Consider the following 23590-nt stretch of genomic DNA (forward strand, 5'->3'; position numbering starts at 1 on the left):
ATGACCATAATCGATAATCAACCTCGGGCCACGCAAAATTCCTCCATTTTCCAAGATGGCCGCCAGTTTGCAATTTGGACATACGTTTTGGACTACAACAATTTGCGGGGTCTATAAAACTTAGAATTTCCCCTAATTTTGGTATAAGATATGTCCTGGAGGTATTTCTCTTTCAATGATTTTTATTTGGTTTTCAAGTGTTTGACATGGATCACATTTACGTACATAAAACAAAAACAGAACAAAACAAAAACAACAACAACTTGCCAGCAAATAGTACAGAAAGGTAGTCAGGTATACAGTTGGTATTTCATATATACACATATACATTCACATAAATAAATATAAATATAAATAAATATATTATATATACATATACATAAATATACTTACACAAATATATTCCATATATATACATACATATGTTTGTATACCTATACATACGCATATTCATATATACATTCACGTACTCCTATAACTTCTTCTCATACTGTTACCCCCATACATATTACTCTTTTCCATTCCTCTTTTAAAAATCTTGCAATAGGTGACCAGTCTCTGACGAAGTCAGTAAGATTGCCTTTTAATACATATGATAATCTCTCCATTGGCAATATCGACATGAGTTTTTCATACCATAATTGTATGTCAGGGGGATCCTCATCTAACCACTTTTGTAGAATTGTGAGCCGTGCAACATAAAGTGCTATTCGTAATATGTATCTATATCTTAAATCATAATCAAAGTCTAGACCTAGTACCAGGTTCACTGGGTTTAACTGTATCCTGATCTCAAAGATCTTCAATATCTCCCTTTGAACGTTTTTCCAGAATGTTTTGATTTTATGGCATGACCACATTAAATGGCTATATGTACCAGCATTATTTTTACATTTAAAGCACTGCCCAGAACATGATGGATCATATTTACTGCGTATAGCTGGAGTTACATGTAACCTGTGAATGATCTTATACTGTGTCTCATGAGTTCTGTTAGAGCATGTAATTTGTTTTGCATTTAGTAAGATTCTTTTCCATTTTTTTGAATCAATTTGGTGCCCAAAATCCTCTGCCCAAAATGTTTTACTACTTATATTTGGGATTTTAGTGAACATTTGAGAGTATATATAGCTTATCACCGTCTTCTTTAAGGAAGAGGCTTTCATTAATATTTGTTCCAGGTTGTTTTCCCTCGTTTCTCTTTTGTATAATGGTACAGATTGGATATAACTCCTAACTTGTAGATACCTGAAGAATTGTACTTGAGACAAATTAAATTCATTCCTAATTTGGGCAAAGGATTTTAAGGTTCCACCCAGAAAGAGATCTTGTATTTTTAAAATGCCAGCCTCTTTCCAGGCTCTGAACCCAACATCTGAACATGATTGAGCAAAGTCAGGATTACAAAAAACAGGAGCAAGAACAGAGTATGTATTAGTAATACCAAAGTGTTTACGTATTTGATTCCAAGATTTCAAGGTATTTCTCACGATAAAGTTTTCTCTTAACCCGTGGAGTGAAATAGCTCCGTTTATAAATGGCAACTCAGAAAGAGCAGACAGACATCCAACACCCTCCAAGTCAAGAAAGGATGAATTTGTATCATTTTTTACCCACTCTGCTATATATCTAATTTGTGATGCCCAGTGGTAATACATTATATTTGGGAGTGCTAATCCCCCTTCTATCTCTGGTACCTGTAGTTTCTCTAGTTTAAGCCTGGGGCGTTTGCCTTTCCATACAAATTTGCGAATGATAGCCTACTGTGTATTAGTTTAAAATACTTATTTGGAAAATAATTAGGCAACATCTGCATTGGATAAAGAAGCCTCGGTAATATATTCATTTTAACAATAGCAACCCGTCCAAGTAGAGATATCTGTAAGGGGCTCCATCTTTGAAGATCAATTTTTATTTTGTTTACCACTGGGTCTACGTTAAGTTTTATCAATTCCTCAAATTTGAGGGTGACATGTATACCTAGATACTTAAAACCACTGGGAGTCAATTGGAGGTATTTCTACCAAGTGAGATAACATTAGGTTCCAATATGGCAGCATATTTTTCAATATGACTCTTGGGAAACTACGTCTCCAACACTGAGCTTTGCCAGAAGGTTATTGTCCAGCAGGTTTTGGGCAATTCTCTGCAGCTTGGTAGTCATTGTGAGAGACATCGCTTCTCTCAGATTCTTCTTTGTGTCTGTCTGGTTACATATGAAACACTCTCCTGTCGTTTCATAATCAGCTTCTGCAGAAGTCTTATTAAGGCTGCTGCGAGTGAACTTAGCACAAGGTACTTCACACTTCTCTTCTGATGACTTGGACTTTTTCTTTCCAATTTTGTTGCTTTAAACTTCAGTTTACATGAATCATGGTATGTGGCTTTGTTCCTCTCAAGTGTCAACTGAATTCCATCACCGTCATCAAGTCGCTTGGGGTCAAACATTATTGGCATGCAATTCAGTTCGTAAAACTGGGGAATATTGGTAGCCAATGTCACATAACCACTGCTAGTGGCATCAACTAGCTTCTCAACTGTAGAACGCTGGCACAAACAGCACAAATTCCAATAGGTTGTACTAGATGTACTGTTTTCCTGTGATGAACATGATGGCATTTCTGCCTGTGTGTCCATTGCAATTTCGTAGGCCGAGGGTTTATCCTTTTACCACCAATGAAAAAAAAGATACACTTTACAGTATGGGATACAACTGGGCTCAGATAATAACATGACTATCCTACCCCCAGTCCGATCATTCATCCAATGCTATTTAATTCCTGTGTGATCTGTACACCGTCCGAAAGACTAAAGCCCCGTCTTCCTTGGCTCGGCTCTCCCGCGCTGGCACATCCTGTCAATTCAGGTGCGGCTGTTTAAGTTTAATTTGGGGCAACCTAAACAACATTTAGGAAACTAGAAAAAATATTAATTAATAGCTAGCATTGAACCCCATGCTGAGTCTCACAGCTATAGTGTCAACCAGTGTGCCCTGGTAGTGCAATGACACTATACAATATTTAAAAATTGTCAATTGGGCTGGGAAGATTTTGAAAACCTGTCAGCCATCTTGAAATATTCAGGAATTCTGCGTGGCCCAAGGTTGATTATGAATTAGGGTGGTATAAAAGTGATCTGTGACAAATGTTTATATCACCAACTGTGCATTAACCATGAACAGTACATTTATGCAATATACCGGCAGCCATATTGGAAAAATGCCGCCATATTGGAACCCAATATATATATTCTTTATTGTACTTAGTAGAAATACCTCCAGAACATATTCTCTTATATCAAATTGTGGGGAAATAAAATATTTACAGCCCCAGCAAGGTCATATAGTCCAAAACGTATTTACAGTTGCAGCCATTTTTAAAACTGGCGGGCCACCTTGAAAGAATTGGAATTCTGCGTGGCCCTAGGTTGATTATCGATTAGGGACATATGAAGGACATCTGTGCCAAGTTTCATGCTTGTATCACCAACTGTGGATTAACCATGAGCAGATGTACATTTATGCAATTTCTCAGCAGCCATATTGAAAAATATGCCGCCATATTGGAACCTAATGTTATTGTTTTATCTCACTTGGTAGAAATACCTCCAGGACATATCTTATACCAAAATTAGGGGAAATTCTAAGTTTTATAGACCCCGCCAATTTGGTGTAGTCCAAAACGTATGTCCAATTGCAAACTGGCGGCCATCTTGGAAAATGGAGGAATTTTGCGTGGCCAGAGGTTGATTATCGATTATGGTCATATAAAGGTCATCTGTGCCAATTTTCATGCTTGTATCGCCAACTGTGGATTAACCATGAGCAGATGTACATTTATGCAATTTCTGGCGGCCATCTTGGAAAATGGAGGAATTTTGCGTGGCCCGAGGTTGATTATTGATTATGGTCATATAAAGGTCATCTGTACCAAATTTCATGCTTGTATCACCAACTGACCTATCACCTCTATTCCCGCCTAGCTGTCCAATTGCAAACTGGCGGCCATCTTGGAAAATGGAGGAATTTTGCGTGGCCCGAGGTTGATTATCGATTATGGTCATATAAAGGTCATCTGTGCCAAATTTCATGCTTGTATCGCCAACTGTGGATTAACCATGAGCAGATGTACATTTATGCAATTTCTGGCGGCCATCTTGGAAAATGGAGGAATTTTGCGTGGCCCGAGGTTGATTATCGATTATGGTCATATAAAGGTCATCTGTACCAAATTTCATGCTTGTATCACCAACGGAACTATCACCTTTATTCCCGCCTAGCTAATAGTCCAAAACGTATTTACAGTTGCAGCCATTTTTAAAACTGGCGGGCCACCTTGAAAAAATTGGAATTCTGCGTGGCCCGAGGTTGATTATCGATTAGGGACATATGAAGGACATCTGTACCAAATTTCATGCTTTTATCACCAACTGAACTATCATGCATTGAAAACAGCAATTTCCCGCCTAGCTATTATCATTGGTTTAGATAAAATCCCTTGAAAGTTGAATCCCACAAATAAATCACCTTTCTCTCTCTTTCTCTCTCTCTCTCTCTCTCTCTCTCTCTCTCTTTCTCTCTCTCTCTCTCTCTCTCTCTCTCTCTCTCAGACCAGTACAAGCCAGCGGTGTCCCACAGGGACGTGAACAGTCGTAACGTCCTGGTGAGGAGTGACCTGTCGTGTGTCCTCACAGACTTCGGTCTGTCCATGAAGCTGACGGGACAGACCCTGAGGACAGGGGACGAGGACAACGCTGCTATATCTGAGGTTAGAGAACGCACGCACGCACGCACGCTTTATTGGCATAGTAAAACAGATGTAGAAACAGTTGAAAATGGGCAAAGTATATACAGTTGGAGGAGGTTCAGCATTTTGTAGACATTGCATCATTATATATACTATGTTATAACAGGATATAAAGCTTTGCTGAAACAAATAGCAGTCACTTTGGTTCAAGTTCTCAACGGGCCCAAATATTAATGTTCCATTTCCATCGTTCTAATGGATTCCAGACAGTGGTGGTGGTGACTGGTGGTGAGTAAACATGAATAGCAGCTGCAGCTCCCTCCCTTTATTAGTACGTTTCCTCTGAAGTGAAGCAGTTAATTATGTCCAAGTATTGTCCCCGTTCGCAAAGTGCAATCATCACCGTTGTGCAACAGTCCCGAAAAACAGAGCGACAACATTATTATACTGCCAACTTGGCTATAATGGCGTGTCTCAACAGCTTAGAGATCTGTTATTTTGGGGCACATATAATGAGGCGCACCGACGGACGGCGGTTATAATACAAGGGGCTGTATTTTGCGTGTCTTAAAGGGACACTTCACCCTTTTTGCAAAAAAATATATGTTAATGACGTTTAGAAGCTTTAGATCACTTTCCTGGGGGTATTTATGTGTGTAATATGTGGTTTTAGATATTTTAGATTGTAGCAGTCAGCCTGTTGTCTCTGATGTCATGGACACTGGTCTCACTACCTTCCTGGACTACAATTCCCATAATTATTTGGTGCACTGCTCCTCCTTGTGGATAGGGGGGAGAGCTGTCTTACTGAGACAACATGTAGTCCAGGAAGGAAGTGAGCCCAGTGTCCATGACATCAGAGACAACAGGCTCACTGCTACAATCTAAAATATCTAAAACCACATAGTATATTACACACATAAAGACCCCCAGGAAAGTGTTCTAAAGCTTCTAAACGTCATTAACATATATTTTTTTGCAAAAAGGGTGAAGTGTCCCTTTAAGTACCAGGTCTTATTCCCTAACTTGAGTAAACTAAAGACCTGGAGGCGTGATCAATGCTCTTTGGCCACTCAGAATAGCCAAATGGCATTGATCACGCCTCCAGGTCTTTAGTTTACTCAAGTTAGGGAATAAGACCTGGTACTTAAGACACGCAAAATACAGCCCTTTAAGCATTTTAGAAATCAAATAGCCTGCAGTGGACTGCAACGTTGCCTGGTAATCATACACTTTTATCATACAGAGTTATATATCACTTACCTGTATATGGATCGTTTGGTGACGTTGATTAATGATTAGGTTATTCATCGCAGCCAGCTGGGTTTAACGAGATAGCTCAGTGCAACATGACGAGAACCACGACGCTTCAGCTATCGTGTGATAATCCGATTGATCTTATAAAACATTTAAGCATTATTTATAGACACTGGCAAAGTTAACTGGTTAGAAGCTCGTTTTGGTACGCGAACCAGAGGCATAATATTGTCATATTGATATTATAAATTAACCCTTTCAGGTGGGCACGGTGCGCTACATGGCCCCTGAGGTCCTGGAAGGGGCCGTGAACCTCAGGGACTGCGAGTCGGCTCTGAAGCAGGTGGACATGTACGCCCTGGGCCTGGTCTACTGGGAGGCCTTCATGAGATGCTCCGACCTGTTCCCTGGTGAGTGGACCTGTTCCCTGGTGAGTGGGCCTGTTCCCTGGTGAGTGGACCTGTTCCCTGGTGTCTAAAATCTAAGTGAAGCACATCTGGAGCAATTAGGGGTTTAGAGTCTTGTTCAAGGACACTTGGACACTAACTCTGGGTTCCCATCCGGTCACTCTACCCCTGAGCCACTGCCGCCCCCTAGTGGTCACTCTACCCCTGAGCCACTGCCGCCCTCATGTACTATTGGTCGTGTTTATTGTAGAAGGTCTTGTTAATGTCTTGTCTTGTGTGTGTGTGTGTCCTGCCTGCGTGCGTGCGTGCGTGCGTGCGTGCAGGTGAGTCTGTCCCAGAGTACCAGGTGGCGTTCCAGGCAGAGATGGGGAACCAGCCCAGCTTTGAAGACATGCAGGTTCTGGTGTCCAGAGAGAAGCAGAGACCCAGGTTCCCTGAGGCCTGGAAGGAGAACAGCCTGGTGAGAAACCCCTAACCCTACCATACCCTACACTACCCTAACCCTATACCATACCCTACACTACCCTAACCATACCCTACACTACCCTAACCCTACCATACCCTACACTACCCTAACCCAGGTTCCCTGAGGCCTGGAAGGAGAACAGCCTAACCCTAAAATAAGTTTAGCATCGTGTGCTACAACCAGTGCGGAACCTCTTCCTTTCTTCAAACTCATGAACCAGACCAAAATAAATTGTGACTAGATAAAGTGCCCCTCGGGGCACAGGTCTCCACCAGGGCAGGTCAGGTTGTGGCCTCCTGGTGGCGCTATAATAGGCCAATGTGTGTGTGTGTGTGTGTGCGTGCAGGCCGTGCGCTCCCTGAAGGACACCATGGAGGACTGCTGGGATCAGGACGCCGAGGCCAGGCTGACCGCCCAGTGTGCCGAGGAGAGGATGGCTGAGCTCCTATTGGTCAGAACCTCCACGACCTCTACGACCTGTACCACGCTACAGAACCACAGGTAACACACTGGGCTCCTATTGGTCAGAACCTCCACGACCTCTACGACCTGTACCACGCTACAGAACCACAGGTAACACACTGAGCTCCTATTGGTCAGAGCCTCTACGACCTCTACTACACTGCAGAACCACAGGTAACACACTGAGCTTCTATTGGTCAGAGCCTCTACGACCTCTACTACACTGCAGAACCACAGGTAACACACTGAGCTCCTATTGGTCAGAACCTCTACGACCTCTACTACACTGCAGAACCACAGGTAACACACACACGCACGCACGCACACACATACACACACACACACACACACACACACACACACACATTGGGGGTCAATGAAGTACATTTTTGCAGTTAATATACAAAAGAAAAACGATGAAATGTTAACCCATGGAGGTAAGAGGGTTCTGTCTCATCTCGTCTCACCTGTCAGGAACCTGTCCAACACTAGGGGTGGCTTCAGGGTTGGCCCCTCCCACAACACGGCCGACTCCGCCTCCTCCTACATCGAGGACCACCAGGTGGGCGTGGCCAACGGTCACCTGGCGGCGGCGGTCGCTGCCGCAACCCGGGGGGCAGGGGGCGGAGTCACGGAGAGGAACAGGAACTCCATCAACTACGAAAGACAGCAGGCACAGGTGTGTGTGTGTGTGTGTGTGTGTGTGTGTGTGTGTGTGTGTGTGTGTGTGTGTGTGTGTGTGTGTGTGTGTGCGACGTGTGTGTGTGTGCGACGTGTGTGTGCGCGATATACATCTCCTGAAATTAACTGATTAATTTATCAATTTATTCACCTCACCTCTCTCTCTCTCTCTCTCTCTCTCCATGCAGTGTCATGCTCGCTTGTCCAGTCCAGAGAGCAGTGTGTCTGCAGGCCTGACGCCCAACACTGTGATGACCTCCATCTCGGAATCTGAGCACACTGGTACGTACGCACGCACGCACGCACGCACGCACGCACGCACGCACGCACGCACGCACGCACGCACGCACACACACACACGCGTGCTTCCGTCTAGGCTGCAGGTGACGGAAGTGTGTGAGTCAACAGTCTGTCTGAAGAGAGCTAGTCCACCCGTTCATCCGATGACTCCCTGGCGAGTGTGTGAAGACATTTTAAACTCTTTTTTACGCACAAAGATTGACAGTTTTAATATCGCTGTAACGTCTCACCTCCAGCACCACACGGTCCCCGACAAGTTTGAACCCATGTCTCTGTCTGTCATCTCATCTGACAGACACAGTCTGCCACGCGCGCACTCACGCACACACACACACACACACACACACACACGCGCACACACACACCTGTCTCTTTCTCTGTCATCTGACAGACACAGTCTGTCTAATAACAACCTGTCTGTCCCCTGGAGCACCGTACTGCTTCTCAGCCTTTTATTCCACGTATGCAGTGCATAGACACGCATGCACACACGCATGTACACACACACACACACACACGCACACACACACACTTGTTTTCTCAGACATGTTTAGCGCATACAGGCCTTATATTATCAACCCTGTCGGGTGGAAACAGATCTACAAACGCCAACTTAATGCTTCCTCTCTGACTGCAGTCTACGATAGTATATGTAGTTTAAACTTTAATGTCAGTCTACGATAGTATATGTAGTTTAAACTTTAATGTCAGTCTACGATAGTATATGTAGTTTAAACTTTAATGTCAGTCTACGATAGTATATGTAGTTTAAACTTTAATGTCAGTCTACGATAGTATATGTAGTTTAAACTTTAATGTCAGTCTACGATAGTATATGTCGTTTAAACGTAATGTCAGTCTACAATAGTATATGTAGTTTAAACTTTAATGTCAGTCTACGATAATATATGTAGTTTAAACTTTAATGTCAGTCTACGATAATATATGTAGTTTAAACTTTAATGTCAGTCTACGATAGTATATGTAGTTTAAACTTTAATGTCAGTCTACGATAATATATGTAGTTTAAACTTTAATGTCAGTCTACGATAGTATATGTAGTTTAAACTTTAATGTCAGTGTACGATAATATATGTAGTTTAAACTTTAATGTCAGTCTACGATAATATATGTAGTTTAAACTTTAATGTCAGTGTACGATAATATATGTAGTTTAAACTTTAATGTCAGTGTACGATAATATATGTAGTTTAAACTTTAATGTCAGTGTACGATAATATATGTAGTTTAAACTTTAATGTCAGTCTACGATAATATATGTAGTTTAAACTTTAATGTCAGTCTACAATAGTATATGTAGTTTAAACTTTAATGTCAGTCTACGATAGTATATGTAGTTTAAACTTAATGTCAGTCTACGATAATATATGTAGTTTAAACTTTAATGTCAGTCTACGATAATATATGTAGTTTAAACTTTAATGTCAGTCTACGATAGTATTTGTAGTTTAAACTTATTGTCAGTCTACGATAGTATATATGGAATTCTACCAAATTGGTTCAAATTCAGAGTTGGAAATTGTATGAAATGTGTATGCTATTTTGGAAAAACTTTTACCATATTAATGTTGCACCAGATCTAAGGGACACTTTTTTTTGTTGAGGCACAATTATCATATTGCATTTTAATAATTTATTACTCTCCCAAAATGTGACACTACAGAAACATTGACTTTTACCTTCGAATTAAGATTCTTTTTCTTTTTTCAATTCCCCCCCTGTACAGACCATCTTTAAGAATGTATGTACAGTAGGTGGTTCCACAATTAATGTGGAACTGTTTTCTGAACTCCGGAACAACGTTCATTTGCCTGTTTGCGGTCGTCGACTTCTTTCTCCGTATTTTTGCCTATATGTATTTTAGTAAGTTTGTTCATGTAGGCGACCGGGCATTCTCTATGTTATTGTCATGTATCTTATTCTATCGTGTGCCTCCTTGCTATGTTTTTATATATGTCTCTCTGTTAAAGCAGAGAAAATAAATACAAATAAATCTTTATTATTATTATTATTATTATTATTATGAGCTCTATAGGGAGAGAAAAGCACTTATCCTTCCTTTTTAGTTCATTTACTTCACTAGTCATGGCTGCCAGTTCCCACCTGATGTCGTGTGTGAGTTCAAACTGCTCCAGACCGTACTGAATAACTGCTAGCTTACATAATGTCTTGAGGCTGGGACTGAAGTCTAAGATGTTCAGGTCATTCAGTAGAACGGGTGTACAGCCGCCGCCGTCGCCTCTGTATCCTCCAAAGATGATGAGACGATCTCCCAGCATGCAACAGCACATCCGATACTTACCACAGAATGGCGTCCCCTTTGGCTCAACCTTCTTCCAGGAGAAGGTCTCTGGGTTGAACTTCCACAGATCATCGAAAGCCTGGATAAAGTTCCAGCCACCTAATATGTACAGCTCCCCATTGTAGGTAAAGGCTGAATGATCCCAGCGTCCTTCTGGTAGAGGCTGTGCAGGTGTGTCCAGCCAGTGGTTGGTCTCCGTGTCAAACACTCTGATGGTGTTGTGGTACTGACCGCCCCCAAATACAAACATCTTTGTCCCGATGATGGTTGCAGAGTGACATGATGAAGCAGGAGGTGGAGTTCCTCTGGTGTTAATTAAAGTCCAGACCATTGTGGTGGTGTCCAACTTGTAGATGTCATTAGTGAGTCCAGTCCGGGTCATTCCTCCATGAATAAACATGACCTTCCCCACGACACAGGCTGAGTGGAGAAACCGTGGAGCTGGAACAGCCCCAGAGATCTCTGGTATGAACCATCTGTTAGCGTCGACATCAAATGCATGAAGGACGTCACAGTACTCCCTCGACGCCACTTCCCTCCATGTAGTGACACCCCCCCAGATGTAGACCACGTCCTCCATCAGCACAGCTGTGTGGCTGTAGCGCTTGGGACGTCCTCTCTGTGTCATTCCGGTTGTAACCGGGGGCAACGGGGTCCTCCAGCGCAAAGACACTGTGCTGAAGACGTTCACGTCAACGTGGTCCGCGCTGGGATAGCTTCTGGAGTCTGTGAAGGAATAAACCTGGTGTCCGACTGCCACGACAGCTTGACCAGCTCTTTCTCTTCCTCCGTCCTCTCTGGTCACCGTCCACGCAAACATCTCTCTGTCTTTTCTGTCTTCCTTCTTACGCTTGGCTCTCTCCGTCTCTCTCTTCCGTGTCTTCAGTCTACGGCTGTGGTTTCTCACCCTGCAGCATCTTATATAGACTATCTGGAGCTGTGAGTGACGTCATACACAACACAAACTGTTGTGCGTAGAAACGTGTATTTCCGAGTTGTATAGATAGTTTTTTGAGGGCCGCTAGCCCCTCCCCTATAGGCCCTTCTATATCCAGCTGTTGGTGAGTGTGCACTAACGTTGTCCTACACAAACATGAGAATGAATGGACAATGTTACGACACGGTGTCTATTCTACGTCATGATGATGTACGATGATAAGAGTGCCCCTCACTTCACACGGGTGTGATTTTCGTTCAGAGTTAGTGTTAGTCCATGAATCCACCCATCTTCAACCACTTATATCCGTAGTCGGTTCGCGGGGGCAAAACAGATCCACCAGAGACTATACTACAGTGTAACTGTGTTTTCATGTTGTCCAGCAGAGGGCGCTCCAGTGTTCCTGCAGCTGACAGAGGAGGACCTGGAGGCCACCAAGCTGGACCCTAGAGAGGTGTGGTTCAATGTCTCTCTCTCTCTCTCTCTCTCTCTCCCCCTGTGTATTGTATACCGTAGTATAGCATTGTACTGTAATGTATCTAATATAACAATGCTTAAGTTGATCACGTGCCAAAAGCGGTGGACACAAGGACGTCGACAGACACATGTTGCCACAACACGCTCAGAAACAAGGACTTTAACCACGCTACTTACACACACTGCAACTCGCTTACAATTCGCAAACCTGGCAACACTGCTCCGTGTTCTCATAGGCCCTCCAGGCCCGCCCCCACACTACTTTTCAGTCTCACAATCGGCCATCTTGCTTTTTACTTCGATGCGCGAGTGGACATTTAATGCAACTAGAACTGCACTCTGCCGAGTGCATACTTGCTTGTTGCACACTAGTAGGCCATAAATGGCCTACTAGTGCGCAAGCAGAGCGCGCAAGTACTTTCGACCGCTGGAAACTATCACATCTCAGTATCTCTGTGAAGGAACGTTTGAAATGTATAATCATTACGTGTAACTATTTGCTACCTAACTACTTTTTTACAGAAAAATTAATCATTGATATGTGATGAAAAAAAAGGTATATAAACTGAATTAAAATATATTATACAGTATAATTATTTTATTACTTATTGTAAATTGTCAATTGTTTTAAATGTATTTCATTTTGTACTATAGTGATATTAATACTAAATCATGATCAGAGTAATATGTGTCTCTAACTTAAATTTCTGTAATAATACTTTCAAATTTGTTGAAATATACATACTTCCGAAATCTGTAGTTGGATTTGTATCTCAGTGATGACGTAAGAGAAATGGTCATCTGTGTAATCTGGTCCCACCAGATACCACATTACGTCATCGTTGAGAGCTGGGACCAGAGTACACGGTGTGTATATGTATGACTAGCTCTCAGTGATGACGTAAGAGACATGGTCATCTGTGTAGTCTGGTCCCAGCAGACCAGGCACAGATTTACAAATTACAAATCACATTACAACTACATACAGTAACAGAGTATGTAGTTGTAATTTGATTAGCAGTATACTGTGGTTACTTGGTTCCAAAAAGTGAAGCCAAGTTTTTTTCAACCGTAAGTCTGTGCCTGGTTTGCTGGGACCAGTTACAACATTACGTCATCGTTGAGAACTGGGACCAGAGTACATGGTGTGTATATGTATGACTAGCTCTCAGTGATGACGTAAGAGATATGGTCATCTGTGTAGTCTGGTCCCAGCAGACCAGGCACAGATTTACAAATTACAAATCACATTACAACTACATACAGAGTATGTAGTTGTAATTTGATTAGCAGTATACTGTGGTTACTTGGTTCCAAAAAGTGAAGCCAAGTTTTTTTCAACCGTAAGTCTGTGCCTGGTTTGCTGGGACCAGTTACAACATTATGTCATCGCTGAGAACTGGGACCAGTTACATAATGGTCCCAGTTCTCAGCGATGACGTAATGTTGTAACTAGCTCTCAGTGATGACGTAAGAGATATGGTCATCTGTGTAGTCTGGTCCCAGCAGACCAGGCACAGATTTACAAATTACAAATCACATTACAACTACATACAGAGTATGTAGTTGTAATTTGATTAGCAGTATACTGTGGTTACTTGGTTCCAAAAAGTGAAGCCAAGTTTTTTTCAACCGTAAGTCTATGCCTGGTTTGTTGGGACCAGTTACAACATTACGTCATCCTTGAGAGAGTACATGGTGTGTATATGACGTAATGTTGTAACTTGTAACTAGTCCCAGCAAACCAGGCACAGACTTACGGTTGAAGAAAACTTGGCTTCTTCAACCGTAAGTCTGTCATCCTTGAGAGAGTACATGGTGTGTATATGACGTAATGTTGTAACTTGTAACTTGTAACTAGTCCCAGCAAACCAGGCACAGACTGTATGTAGTTGTTCTAGTTACAACTACATACAGAGTATGTAGTTGTAATTTGATTAGCAGTATACTGTGGTTACTTGGTTCCAAAAAGTGAAGACAAGTTTTCTTCAACGGTAAATCTGTGCCTGGTTTGCTGGGACTAGTTACAACATTACGTCATCCTTGAGAGAGTACATGGTGTGTATATGACGTAATGTTGTAACTTGTAACTTGTAACTAGTCCCAGCAAACCAGGCACAGACTGTATGTAGTTGTTCTAGTTACAACTACATACAGAGTATGTAGTTGTAATTTGATTAGCAGTATACTGTGGTTACTTGGTTCCAAAAAGTGAAGACAAGTTTTCTTCAACGGTAAATCTGTGCCTGGTTTGCTGGGACTAGTTACAACATTACGTCATCCTTGAGAGAGTACATGGTGTGTATATGACGTAATGTTACAAGTTACAAGTTACAAGTTACAACATTACGTCATATACACACCATGTACTCTCTCAAGGATGACGTAATGTTGTAACTAGTCCCAGCAAACCAGGCACAGATTTACCGTTGAAGAAAACTTGTCTTCACTTCGAAGAGACCAAGCGAAACGATTACTTGCGCGCTCTGCTTGCGCAAGTAAATACATTAATTATAGCTCCAGCAAGCAAACACAAACACCTCAACTCCATCTCATTGTGAATAAGAATTCCGAGGGGAAAAATAATTTTTGGAACGCCACTTTCACCCAGTATGAAGCTAAATGTGGAAGCCGTGTGTGTCACACCAAAACTGGTGACCCAGAGATTCCTGTACCGATTCTCGGGCATCTGGCCTGAGGCACTGCCTGCGAGTTGGCTCTGCGTGCGCTTTTTCCAACTCTCACTGATTTATCCAGCTCACACGTCAATCACAGTCACCAGCTCTCAGCCTGCACACACACGCACGTCTGTCTTGCGCACACGCGCACACACACATACACACACACACACACACACACACACACACACACAGGAATAGGCATGCAGGCTATTGCTTTTTATTTATATGGGCGAGTGGCAATTTAATGCAAATAAATTAATTATAGGTCCAGCAAGCAAATCATGATGGTCTGTAGGTCACAATTACATTCCGATTTTAGTTGTTGTGTTTTGTATGACATTTTGGCCAGTAGTTTTATATCTATCTCAGCTTTTGCCTGATAGCACACATGCTAACAGTGCTGACCACAACGTTAGCAGCATTTGATGACAGGTTGCCATAGCAACATACAGTGTGCGCAGACCTAACGTGAGCTTCTGGGACAGAAACTTGCGTTTTCATGACAGCAGCAGCTGCTGCAACCTCTGATAGCTACTGTGCTAAAGATGCTAAAGCAACACAAAAAAACATCCACACGCAAACCAAAACAAACCAGGGACCAGGGTTGCCACATATCGTGGATGTGAGAGTGAAACAAGCAACCAGGTCTATAAAAATGTTAATAGGCCAGTTCAAAGTAGGTAAATCAGAAATGGTCCGGAAATTAGTCTTAAAATAATCAATTATAGTGTTGACTGTCAAACTTTGTTGTCTAATGTTGTTTCAGAGCAGTGGAACTCAAACATTTCCATGTCAAGGACTACCAATAGATAAACAAGTCCAAAGTAGCTTATAATGATCAGACTTGGCAACACTGTCTCTAGGTTGAACGTTCTACTTTACAAGCTCACACATATGAAATATGTTTTTTTGAATCTTCAAACTGAGACATATTTTATGATAATACTGTTAGCAGTCATCATACTCCAAGAGCATACAAATGGAACCAAATGGACCCTGATTTTCCCAGAGAGCAAATGGTATCAAATGGGGGTCTGTGGCCTAATGCATTTCAAACTGGGGGTTCTTGGTATTATATTCTCTGCATATCTTATCAACTTGGGGTGAATATTTCACCACAATACTTTACTGAATATTTCACAAGAATATAACACAAGAGTCAAATGTACGGTCAAATGTAATCACAATATAGGCTACAGATGTAAATATTTATGACACAGTAAAATGTCCAAAATTAGTGCTATCCCCCCCCCCCCACACACACACACACACACACACACACACGACAGGCAAGGCTGTTGTTTGCATCGTTAGCAGGCAGCAGCTACCTTGGCACTGCTCTCTGTGACTGTAGTTGTTTCACCATGTTTGCGTATTTATGAGAAATAAAAAACACTTTCTGTTATTATAATACTTTATAACCCATCCGTTACTACATATGTGCAGGGCACACTACTGAGAATTTCCTTCTTCCCATATTGCGCTGCAATGTAACTAGGATTCGCCGGCCGAAGGCCGGCGAAATTCTAGTTATATACACTATGTATTACTGATGAATTGAGTACATTGTTGGAGCACAATGGAAACAAACCCTTTTGATTTACATCAAAAGGGCGTGTGTTTTTAAGATGTTGATATTCATTTTGTATTCATCCTTATTAGGACCCCAAATCACACCTTGGAAACCATGAGTGTCTATGTTTTTTGACTGGGGGGGGGGGTCATATTTTGACAGCAGTATTAGGATTTACATCAAAAGCTCAAAGCCACAATTCAACATTTTGGTTTTAAGATGTTGATATTCATTTTGTATTCATCCTTTAAGACCCCAAATCAGACCTTGGAAAGCATGAGTGTCTATTTCAAACAAAGTGTCATTTGACCCCCAGTATTAGGATGTATTAGGATGTTGATATTCATTCATCAGCCAACACTCTGACAGGTAGTTACCCCCCCCAGAGCGGACGTATAGGGCCTTATTCCTACTTCTCCTCCCAGCCAACACTCTGACAGGTAGTTACCCCCCCAGAGAGGACGTATAGGGCCTTAGTCCTACTCCTCCTCCCAGCCAACACTCTGACAGGTAGTTACCCCCCCAGAGAGGACGTATAGGGCCTTAGTCCTACTCCTCCTCCCAGCCAACACTCTGACAGGTAGTTACCCCCCCAGAGAGGACGTATAGGGCCTTAGTCCTACTCCTCCTCCCAGCCAACACTCTGACAGGTAGTTACCCCCCCAGAGAGGACGTATAGGGCCTTAGTCCTACTCCTCCTCCCAGCCAACAGTCCCCACTGACAGGTAGTTATAGTGTTATCCTAAGTGTACTGTCAACAAACGTGTTAATAAAGTATGCAATCAATCAATTTACTCTCTCTTTCCTGTCTGCCTCTCTGCCTGTCTGTCTGTCTGTCTGTCTGTCTGTCTGTCTGTCTGTCTGCCTCTCTGCCTGCCTGCCTGTCTGTCTGTCTGTCTGTCTGTCTGTCTGTCTGTCTGTCTGTCTGTCTGTCTGTCTGTCTGTCTGTCTGTCTGCCTGTCTGTCTGTCTCGTCAGGTTGATAAGAACCTGAGGGAGAGTTCAGATGAGAGTCTGATGTCTCACTCTCAGAAACAGTTCTGTTCTCCCGACCTGCTGGCTGCCCCGAGCAGCACCCTGCTGCTGTACCCCCTGACCAGTCTGTCTGCTGAGGTGAGACCCCCCCCCCTGACCAGTCTGTCTGCTGAGGTCATACAGTCTGGAGCAACGGAAGCTCTGATCATGAGTAAAATATGAATGCTTCCGTCATACAGTCTGGAGCAACGGAAGCTACAATAATGAGTAAAATATGAATGCTTCCGTCATACAGTCTGGAGCAACGGAAGCTACGATCATGAGTAAAATATGAATGCTTCCGTCATACAGTCTGGAGCAACGGAAGCTCCGATCATGAGTAAAATACAAATGCTTCCGTCATACAGTCTGGAGCAACGGAAGCTCTGATCATGAGTAAAATACGAATGCTTCCGTCAATACAGTCTGGAGCAACGGAAGCTCTGATCATGAGTAAAATATAAATGCTTCCGTCAATACAGTCTGGAGCAACGGAAGCTCCGATCATGAGTAAAATATTAATGCTTCCTGTCATACAGTCTGGAGCAACGGAAGCTACGATCATGAGTAAAATATAAATGCTTCCTGTCGACAGATATTATGTTCTTAGCTTGCTTATGATTCTTGATTACTATTTTTTTAAATATTCAACCTTATTATTGTGTTTGCTTACTGTAAGTCGCTCTGAATTAAGAGCATCTGCTAAATGCCTACATTGTAAATGGTATTTTAATAGTTTTTAATAGAGTTCATTGTACCGTAGCAGCAGGCCATAATACAACTGGCCAGACTGTAGTACAATATACCTCATTTTGAGCTCAAATATACAGTAATCTCTGTGTTTCAGATCGGGATTGTTTTCTGTACCTGTGTAGAGTGATAAAAGTTGTTCCCTTTGGTCTGTTAAGCAGGTGACCTCGACGCAGTGGCCAGGGGAACACTGCCTCCCCCTCCCCCTCCCCAAACAGCACAACGTCCCAAAGAGACCCAGCACTCTGCCCCTCCAGCCCAGAACCAAGCACAGGTCCAACGTCAAGCTGGTACGGTACCTCTATACGGTCTCCACCTAACCCACTGTTGGGTTAGGTAGCAAACATCTATTTTGGTCATAATTGCGAACGCAGTGATTGCGAACGCACTGAGCACTTACTATGAGACCTAGCAGATCATGTCTGTCTGTCTGTCTGTCTGTCTGTCTGTCTGTCCCGCTTTTGTGCCCATATATGGAGCTGAGTGATTTGTGTCACCATGACTCAGCCATAACCATATAAGGAGTCCCCAAAGCAGCTATACGTCCAAAACCCAAATATGTACGAGCTGCGTTCGCTTCCCGCATTTGCGCGTCTTACTGGTATAATAGTCTTTGGTTGTTGCACTCTGAAATAGCAGATCTACAAGCTCACAACGTGTTGTGAGCTTGTAGATCTGCTATTTTCAGCACGTAACCAAGGGTAAAATCTGCCATTACAACGGCATTACAAGGCCCACAAATGCGTTCTTGTCAACAGAAACAAACTGTAGATTTAGACGACTAAACTCTTACGAAATATTTAGTCGACTACTAAAAATTCTGGGTGGTTTCTAGGTGGAGACGGGCGTTGCTAGGGTGAACACGGTGTCTGTTGCCCGGGCGGCAGAGCCCCACCTGGTTACCGCGGCGACCACCATCAACAACAACACCGTCCCGGGCGTGGGAGGGACACTGGCGGTGGTCGCCAACGGTTACAGCGCCGGTGTCCCCACCCTGGTGACCAATGGCATGAGAGGAGGAGGAGGAGGAGGAGGAGCCGGCGGACGGACCAATCCGGCGGGACCTCAAGTGAGTGTGGACGTACATTAACGTGTAATGAAGTACATTAACATGCGGTATTTCTTTCTGTCGTTTTATTTATGTCGAGGACCCCCACAATGGGATCTGTATTTGGGAAAAACGTATTCTCCAATAATTGCGATGAGGCGATGATGTAATGATTATGTAATGATTGTGATGTAATTGTTGCGATGTAATGATGATGTAATGACCGTGATGGTGATGTGATGATACTGACGCTCCGTCAGGTGGAGGAGGAGCCAAGCATGAGTGGGGGCGTGGACGGAGGTGAAGAGGGTGGGGCTTCGCTGCTCAACTGCAGTCCCGACGAATACCAGCCGCTGCTGAGCACCGGGCGACGCCCACACCAGGTCAGTACCGACCAATACCAGCCGCTGCTGAGCACCGGGCGCCGCCCACACCAGGTCAGTCCCGTCATGTGTCTGAACGGGAACCCCTTGGTGTTTTAAGCATTGTGTTATACTTTAGCTATTGATATAACCAGAATTACAAGCCTCGGTCATTTATCACTCCCTGCTCCAAAAACGAACCTCCTTAAATAAACAGTTATGTGTCGATCAATATCATTTTGGAACATGTTACCGCCTCACATTAACATAACACAACATAAATTATCTTTCAAATATGCTTTAAAAGAACACTTCCTACAGCTGACCACATGACCATAATGTTATTCTCATTACGTTGCATTTCATTTTATAGAATAAATTGTAATTATGTATTTTCATGTATTTAACTGTTGAATGTATTTGTAATTACCGTATGTATTTTTTTGTATGTATTTTATATGGACCCCAGGAAGATTAGCTGTCGCCACGGCGTCAGCTAATGGGGATCCATTCAATAAACAATAAACAATAAATAAACAATAAAAATAGCAGTGACGCACAATGAATTAGGCTTATAATAAAACAGCGATATAGCTGCAGAAGATACAAATAGTAGAGAGGAGCGCATATTGGATTGGTCTTTTATTTGACAATTATTAAACGGCGCCTCTCAATTACCTCTCAATCAAATAAAAAAATATATAATCCAAACTCCTGTCAATTGTAAACGAACGGTAACATGAATGAACTCTTCAAGCCGTCAATGACGCATGTCAGAAATTAAATCTGAGTGTAATATTATAGATACCGTACTTATATTAGTGCAGAAAAGAGACAATAGATCCAGCTTTGGAGAAGATGCGCTCCGATGGGGTTGTGGTAGCATGCGGCAGGGAGTCGGGCATGGATGGAATCCTCTTCGCTACAGGTGCTGTGATAACGTGACACATTATTTTTTCCACCACGGTCGTGGACTTCTTTGCATATTTTTAAAATGCAACCATGTCACTTTTGACTTATTTTTCTGCGTGGACGGCATGACTATAGATCCGCACTTGTTGACTTTCTCGTTAACGCGTGAGGACGGAGCCATGCTCGCGCCTGCCTGGCTCGCGGACCAAAATGGGCCGGCTCGCGGACCAAAAAGGGTCCACTTTTTATTTATTTATTACTATTCGATTTATTTCAAGATCGACTCCCGTGGTTATCGAACGAACGTCGATTAATCGATTTTTTTGGGGTCAGCCCTAATTCAGATAAGGGTCGGCAGCCAATTACATAATCTTGGGGGTCCTTCCTTGACATGATGTTTGAGAACCACTGATACAGAAACATGGGTTTTTCAGAAAACTGTTTGTATTTCCTCAGGTCTAAATGTGCCGTTTGTAGTTCCTCAGGTCTAAATGTGCTAAATGGGTCATGTGACCAAAACAATGTCCTGCTGTTCTCAGAGCTACCACCAGGAGCTCCATCGCCCCCCCAACTCCAACAACAACAACAACAACCGGAGGTCAGAGGTCACCCGCCAGCAGGACGCGGCCGCCGCAGAGGTCGCGGGGTCGTCGCCGAGGGCAACGGGAGGCGATGATGATGATGTCACCGTGACAACGGAGGGGGGCGGGGCCACAGGAGACCGATCCCCCGACCGGATCACGGCGGCGGATCAGAATGCGGACCGCCGCGCTGTCGTCAGCAGACTGGTCTCGCACGCCAGGCCAGAACCTGGACCGGTCTCAGTAGAACCGGTAGAACCGGTCCACTGTGCGGTCCAGACTGGACCAGTCTCAGTAGAACCGGTAGAACCGGTCCACTGTGCGGTCCAGACTGGCCCTGTCTCAGTAGAACCAGTAGAACCGGTCCACTGTGCGGTCCAGCTGAGGCGGAGCCGGGGCAGGGAGCGTCCTCAGAGACCCTGTTCCCTGGACCTCTCTTCATCTACGTCTTCATCCTCCTCATCGTCATCAGGTGAGGTTGTTTTAGCGAGAGGCCTCGCCCCCTAACCTCATATCGGTCTTAACCGGCCACGCAAGTGTGTGTGTGTGTGTGTGTGTGTGTGTAAGGAAATTCCACACAGATAAGAATCTGTTGAATGTCGGAATTCTGATAACTTGCGATAAGAATGCATGGCCGACGTACTGTGTGTGTGTGTGTGTGTGTGTGTGTGTGTGTGTAAACATCCACTTCTCTTAGAATTGTTTATGAACACACGCACGCACACACACACACAAAATGTGTTGAAAATCTGGTGCTATCTTCTGTTAGCAGACCAAACAATCCTGTCAGAAGAAGAGTGTGCTTGCGCGTGCATGTGCGTAATGTAATGTCTCTCTCTCGTCAGTGTGCGGCTCGGCAGACTCGGGTCTCAGCCTGTCCGCGGAGAAGATCAAGCGTCGCGTCAAGACGCCGTACGCGCTGAAGAAATGGCCCCGCCCCTCCTCCTGGGTGGTCTCCACAGACACCAGCCTGGACCTGGACTTTGATCACGCCCACTTCATCATGTCATCGTCCTATCACCACCACGGCAGACCGGCCAGTACGGGCGGAGGAGGATTAGGAGGAGGAGGAGGAGGTATGGCCAGAATCAACCAATCGAAGTCTAGCATGGCTGTTTTCTTGGTCGGGGTGGGCGGAGCCGCCACAGCGACCGTGACCTCCTCATCCGGCTCGGAGGACCAGGTTGGGTTGACCTGCCTCTGAGCTTTGATGGTGTCTAATGTCTTACTTTTATGTCTTTTATGTCTTTATGCTTCGTTTCTCCTCATTTCCTGTTTTGTCTTTTTTTTTTTGGTCCTTTTGTCAATCTCCGCCCTCATTCCTGCCCCTTTTCGCGCCCCATTGGTTGTTGTTACTCGGTTGGACAAAAATCATCTCTCTCTCCAACCACTGCCGTCGTGGAAACGTGATTTTTTTCAATTCTCATTTTGAATACAAAAACTGGAATTTTTTTTAACTCTTTTTTTTAACTGTACGCATATACAACCAGAAGGTGGCAGAACAAGGCGGAACAAGACTGCTGGTTGGTCGGTCAGGGACCAATCAGAATGATGCAATGGGTCAAGGCTGATTTCAACATGGCGTCCCTATTTAAGGCGGGAAAAGTACAATATTTGCAATGTAATGCAGTAGAAGTATAAAGTATAAAGAAGTATAAAGACATTTTAAACATTCAAGTAAAGTAAGTGTACCTCTAAATGTGTACTCGAGTACAGATGTAATGCAGTAGAATAAAAAAATATGTGTACTCGGGTATAGCACTTTGAGTAAATGTACCATTTACTACATTTAGTTACTTCACACCACTGAGACCGGGGGGGGGGGGGGGGGGGGTGTGCACATCACTACAACCCAGCCAATGGGAGGCTGGCTATACGTACAGCGTAGCCAATGAAAACGACCGGCTCGCGTCTTGAAAGGCATTCACGTGCCAATGAGTAGCACAAAAAACAAAAAAAACATCTCCCTCTGCAAGATGGTAGGCGATTGGATAGCTCTGCTGTAAACACGCCCCCTCTCTCACTGCTCGTTGGCCAGCGAGAGCTAGTGGGCCATGCTAGTTGCCATGTTAGTTAGCTAGTTAGCTAGTTTATTCTTGAGTCTTGAGTAAAAGTACAAAAGTATTGGCATCAAAATGTACCACAAATAGAAAGCACTCATTATGCAGATTTCAAGTTTTCAATTGTATATACAATCTTTTGAAAAAGGCTGAAATGTAGGCTATATACAGTATATATATAAGGCTGCAGTCCAAATCTACAACGTTTTCAAATGATTGTAGTACAATATTTTTACAGTATACTGGAGTAAAAGTACTCAAATTTTGAAATACTGTATTTGTATTCCAAGTCTCTTCTTGGTGGACACACTGCCTTTTGTGGTCAACAGATGGCGCTCTCCTACTCACACACACACACACACACAGTTTGGAAAAGCGCCGGCTGTGATTGGTCAGAATGACCGTGATGCATTCTGCTCATGTGTGCTAATAGGCTGATCTTGGCTGTTACTTTTTTTAGTTTTTTTAAAATCTAGCTATGCATTGTTTGTTGTACAGCACTATCTCCTTTTGTTCCATTGTTTGTTGTACAGCACTATCTCCTTTTATTTTGTA

The 23590-nt window shown here is 43.4% G+C and overlaps 1 protein-coding gene across 6 annotated transcripts in view; it reads left to right on the top strand.

The window, feature by feature from the left end:
* The window catches only part of LOC308331150 (bone morphogenetic protein receptor type-2-like), a 35223-nt gene extending 12041 nt beyond the window's left edge, over positions 1–23182 (top strand). For 2 of the 6 annotated variants that reach the window (XM_080786359.1, XM_080786360.1), the window contains exons 9-21: positions 4609–4766; positions 6265–6412; positions 6733–6869; positions 7222–7376; positions 7812–8016; positions 8207–8300; positions 11962–12032; positions 17287–17421; positions 18231–18362; positions 18908–19141; positions 19381–19557; positions 20934–21447; positions 21821–23182. In XM_080786359.1, the coding sequence (XP_080642485.1) occupies positions 4609–4766; positions 6265–6412; positions 6733–6869; positions 7222–7376; positions 7812–8016; positions 8207–8300; positions 11962–12032; positions 17287–17421; positions 18231–18362; positions 18908–19141; positions 19381–19557; positions 20934–21447; positions 21821–22179 (2519 nt within the window). In that variant the 3' untranslated portion in view covers positions 22180–23182. The remainder of the gene's footprint in view (positions 1–4608; positions 4767–6264; positions 6413–6732; positions 6870–7221; positions 7377–7811; positions 8017–8206; positions 8301–11961; positions 12033–17286; positions 17422–18230; positions 18363–18907; positions 19142–19380; positions 19558–20933; positions 21448–21820) is intronic. The other 4 variants (XM_080786364.1, XM_080786362.1, XM_080786361.1 and 1 more) reach the window with 4 other exon arrangements.
* The last annotated feature ends 408 nt before the right edge of the window (positions 23183–23590 follow it).

The sequence above is a fragment of the Protomyctophum bolini genome, assembly GCF_963924005.1.
Source record: "Protomyctophum bolini genome assembly, chromosome: 16".
Lineage (NCBI taxonomy): Eukaryota > Metazoa > Chordata > Actinopteri > Myctophiformes > Myctophidae > Protomyctophum > Protomyctophum bolini.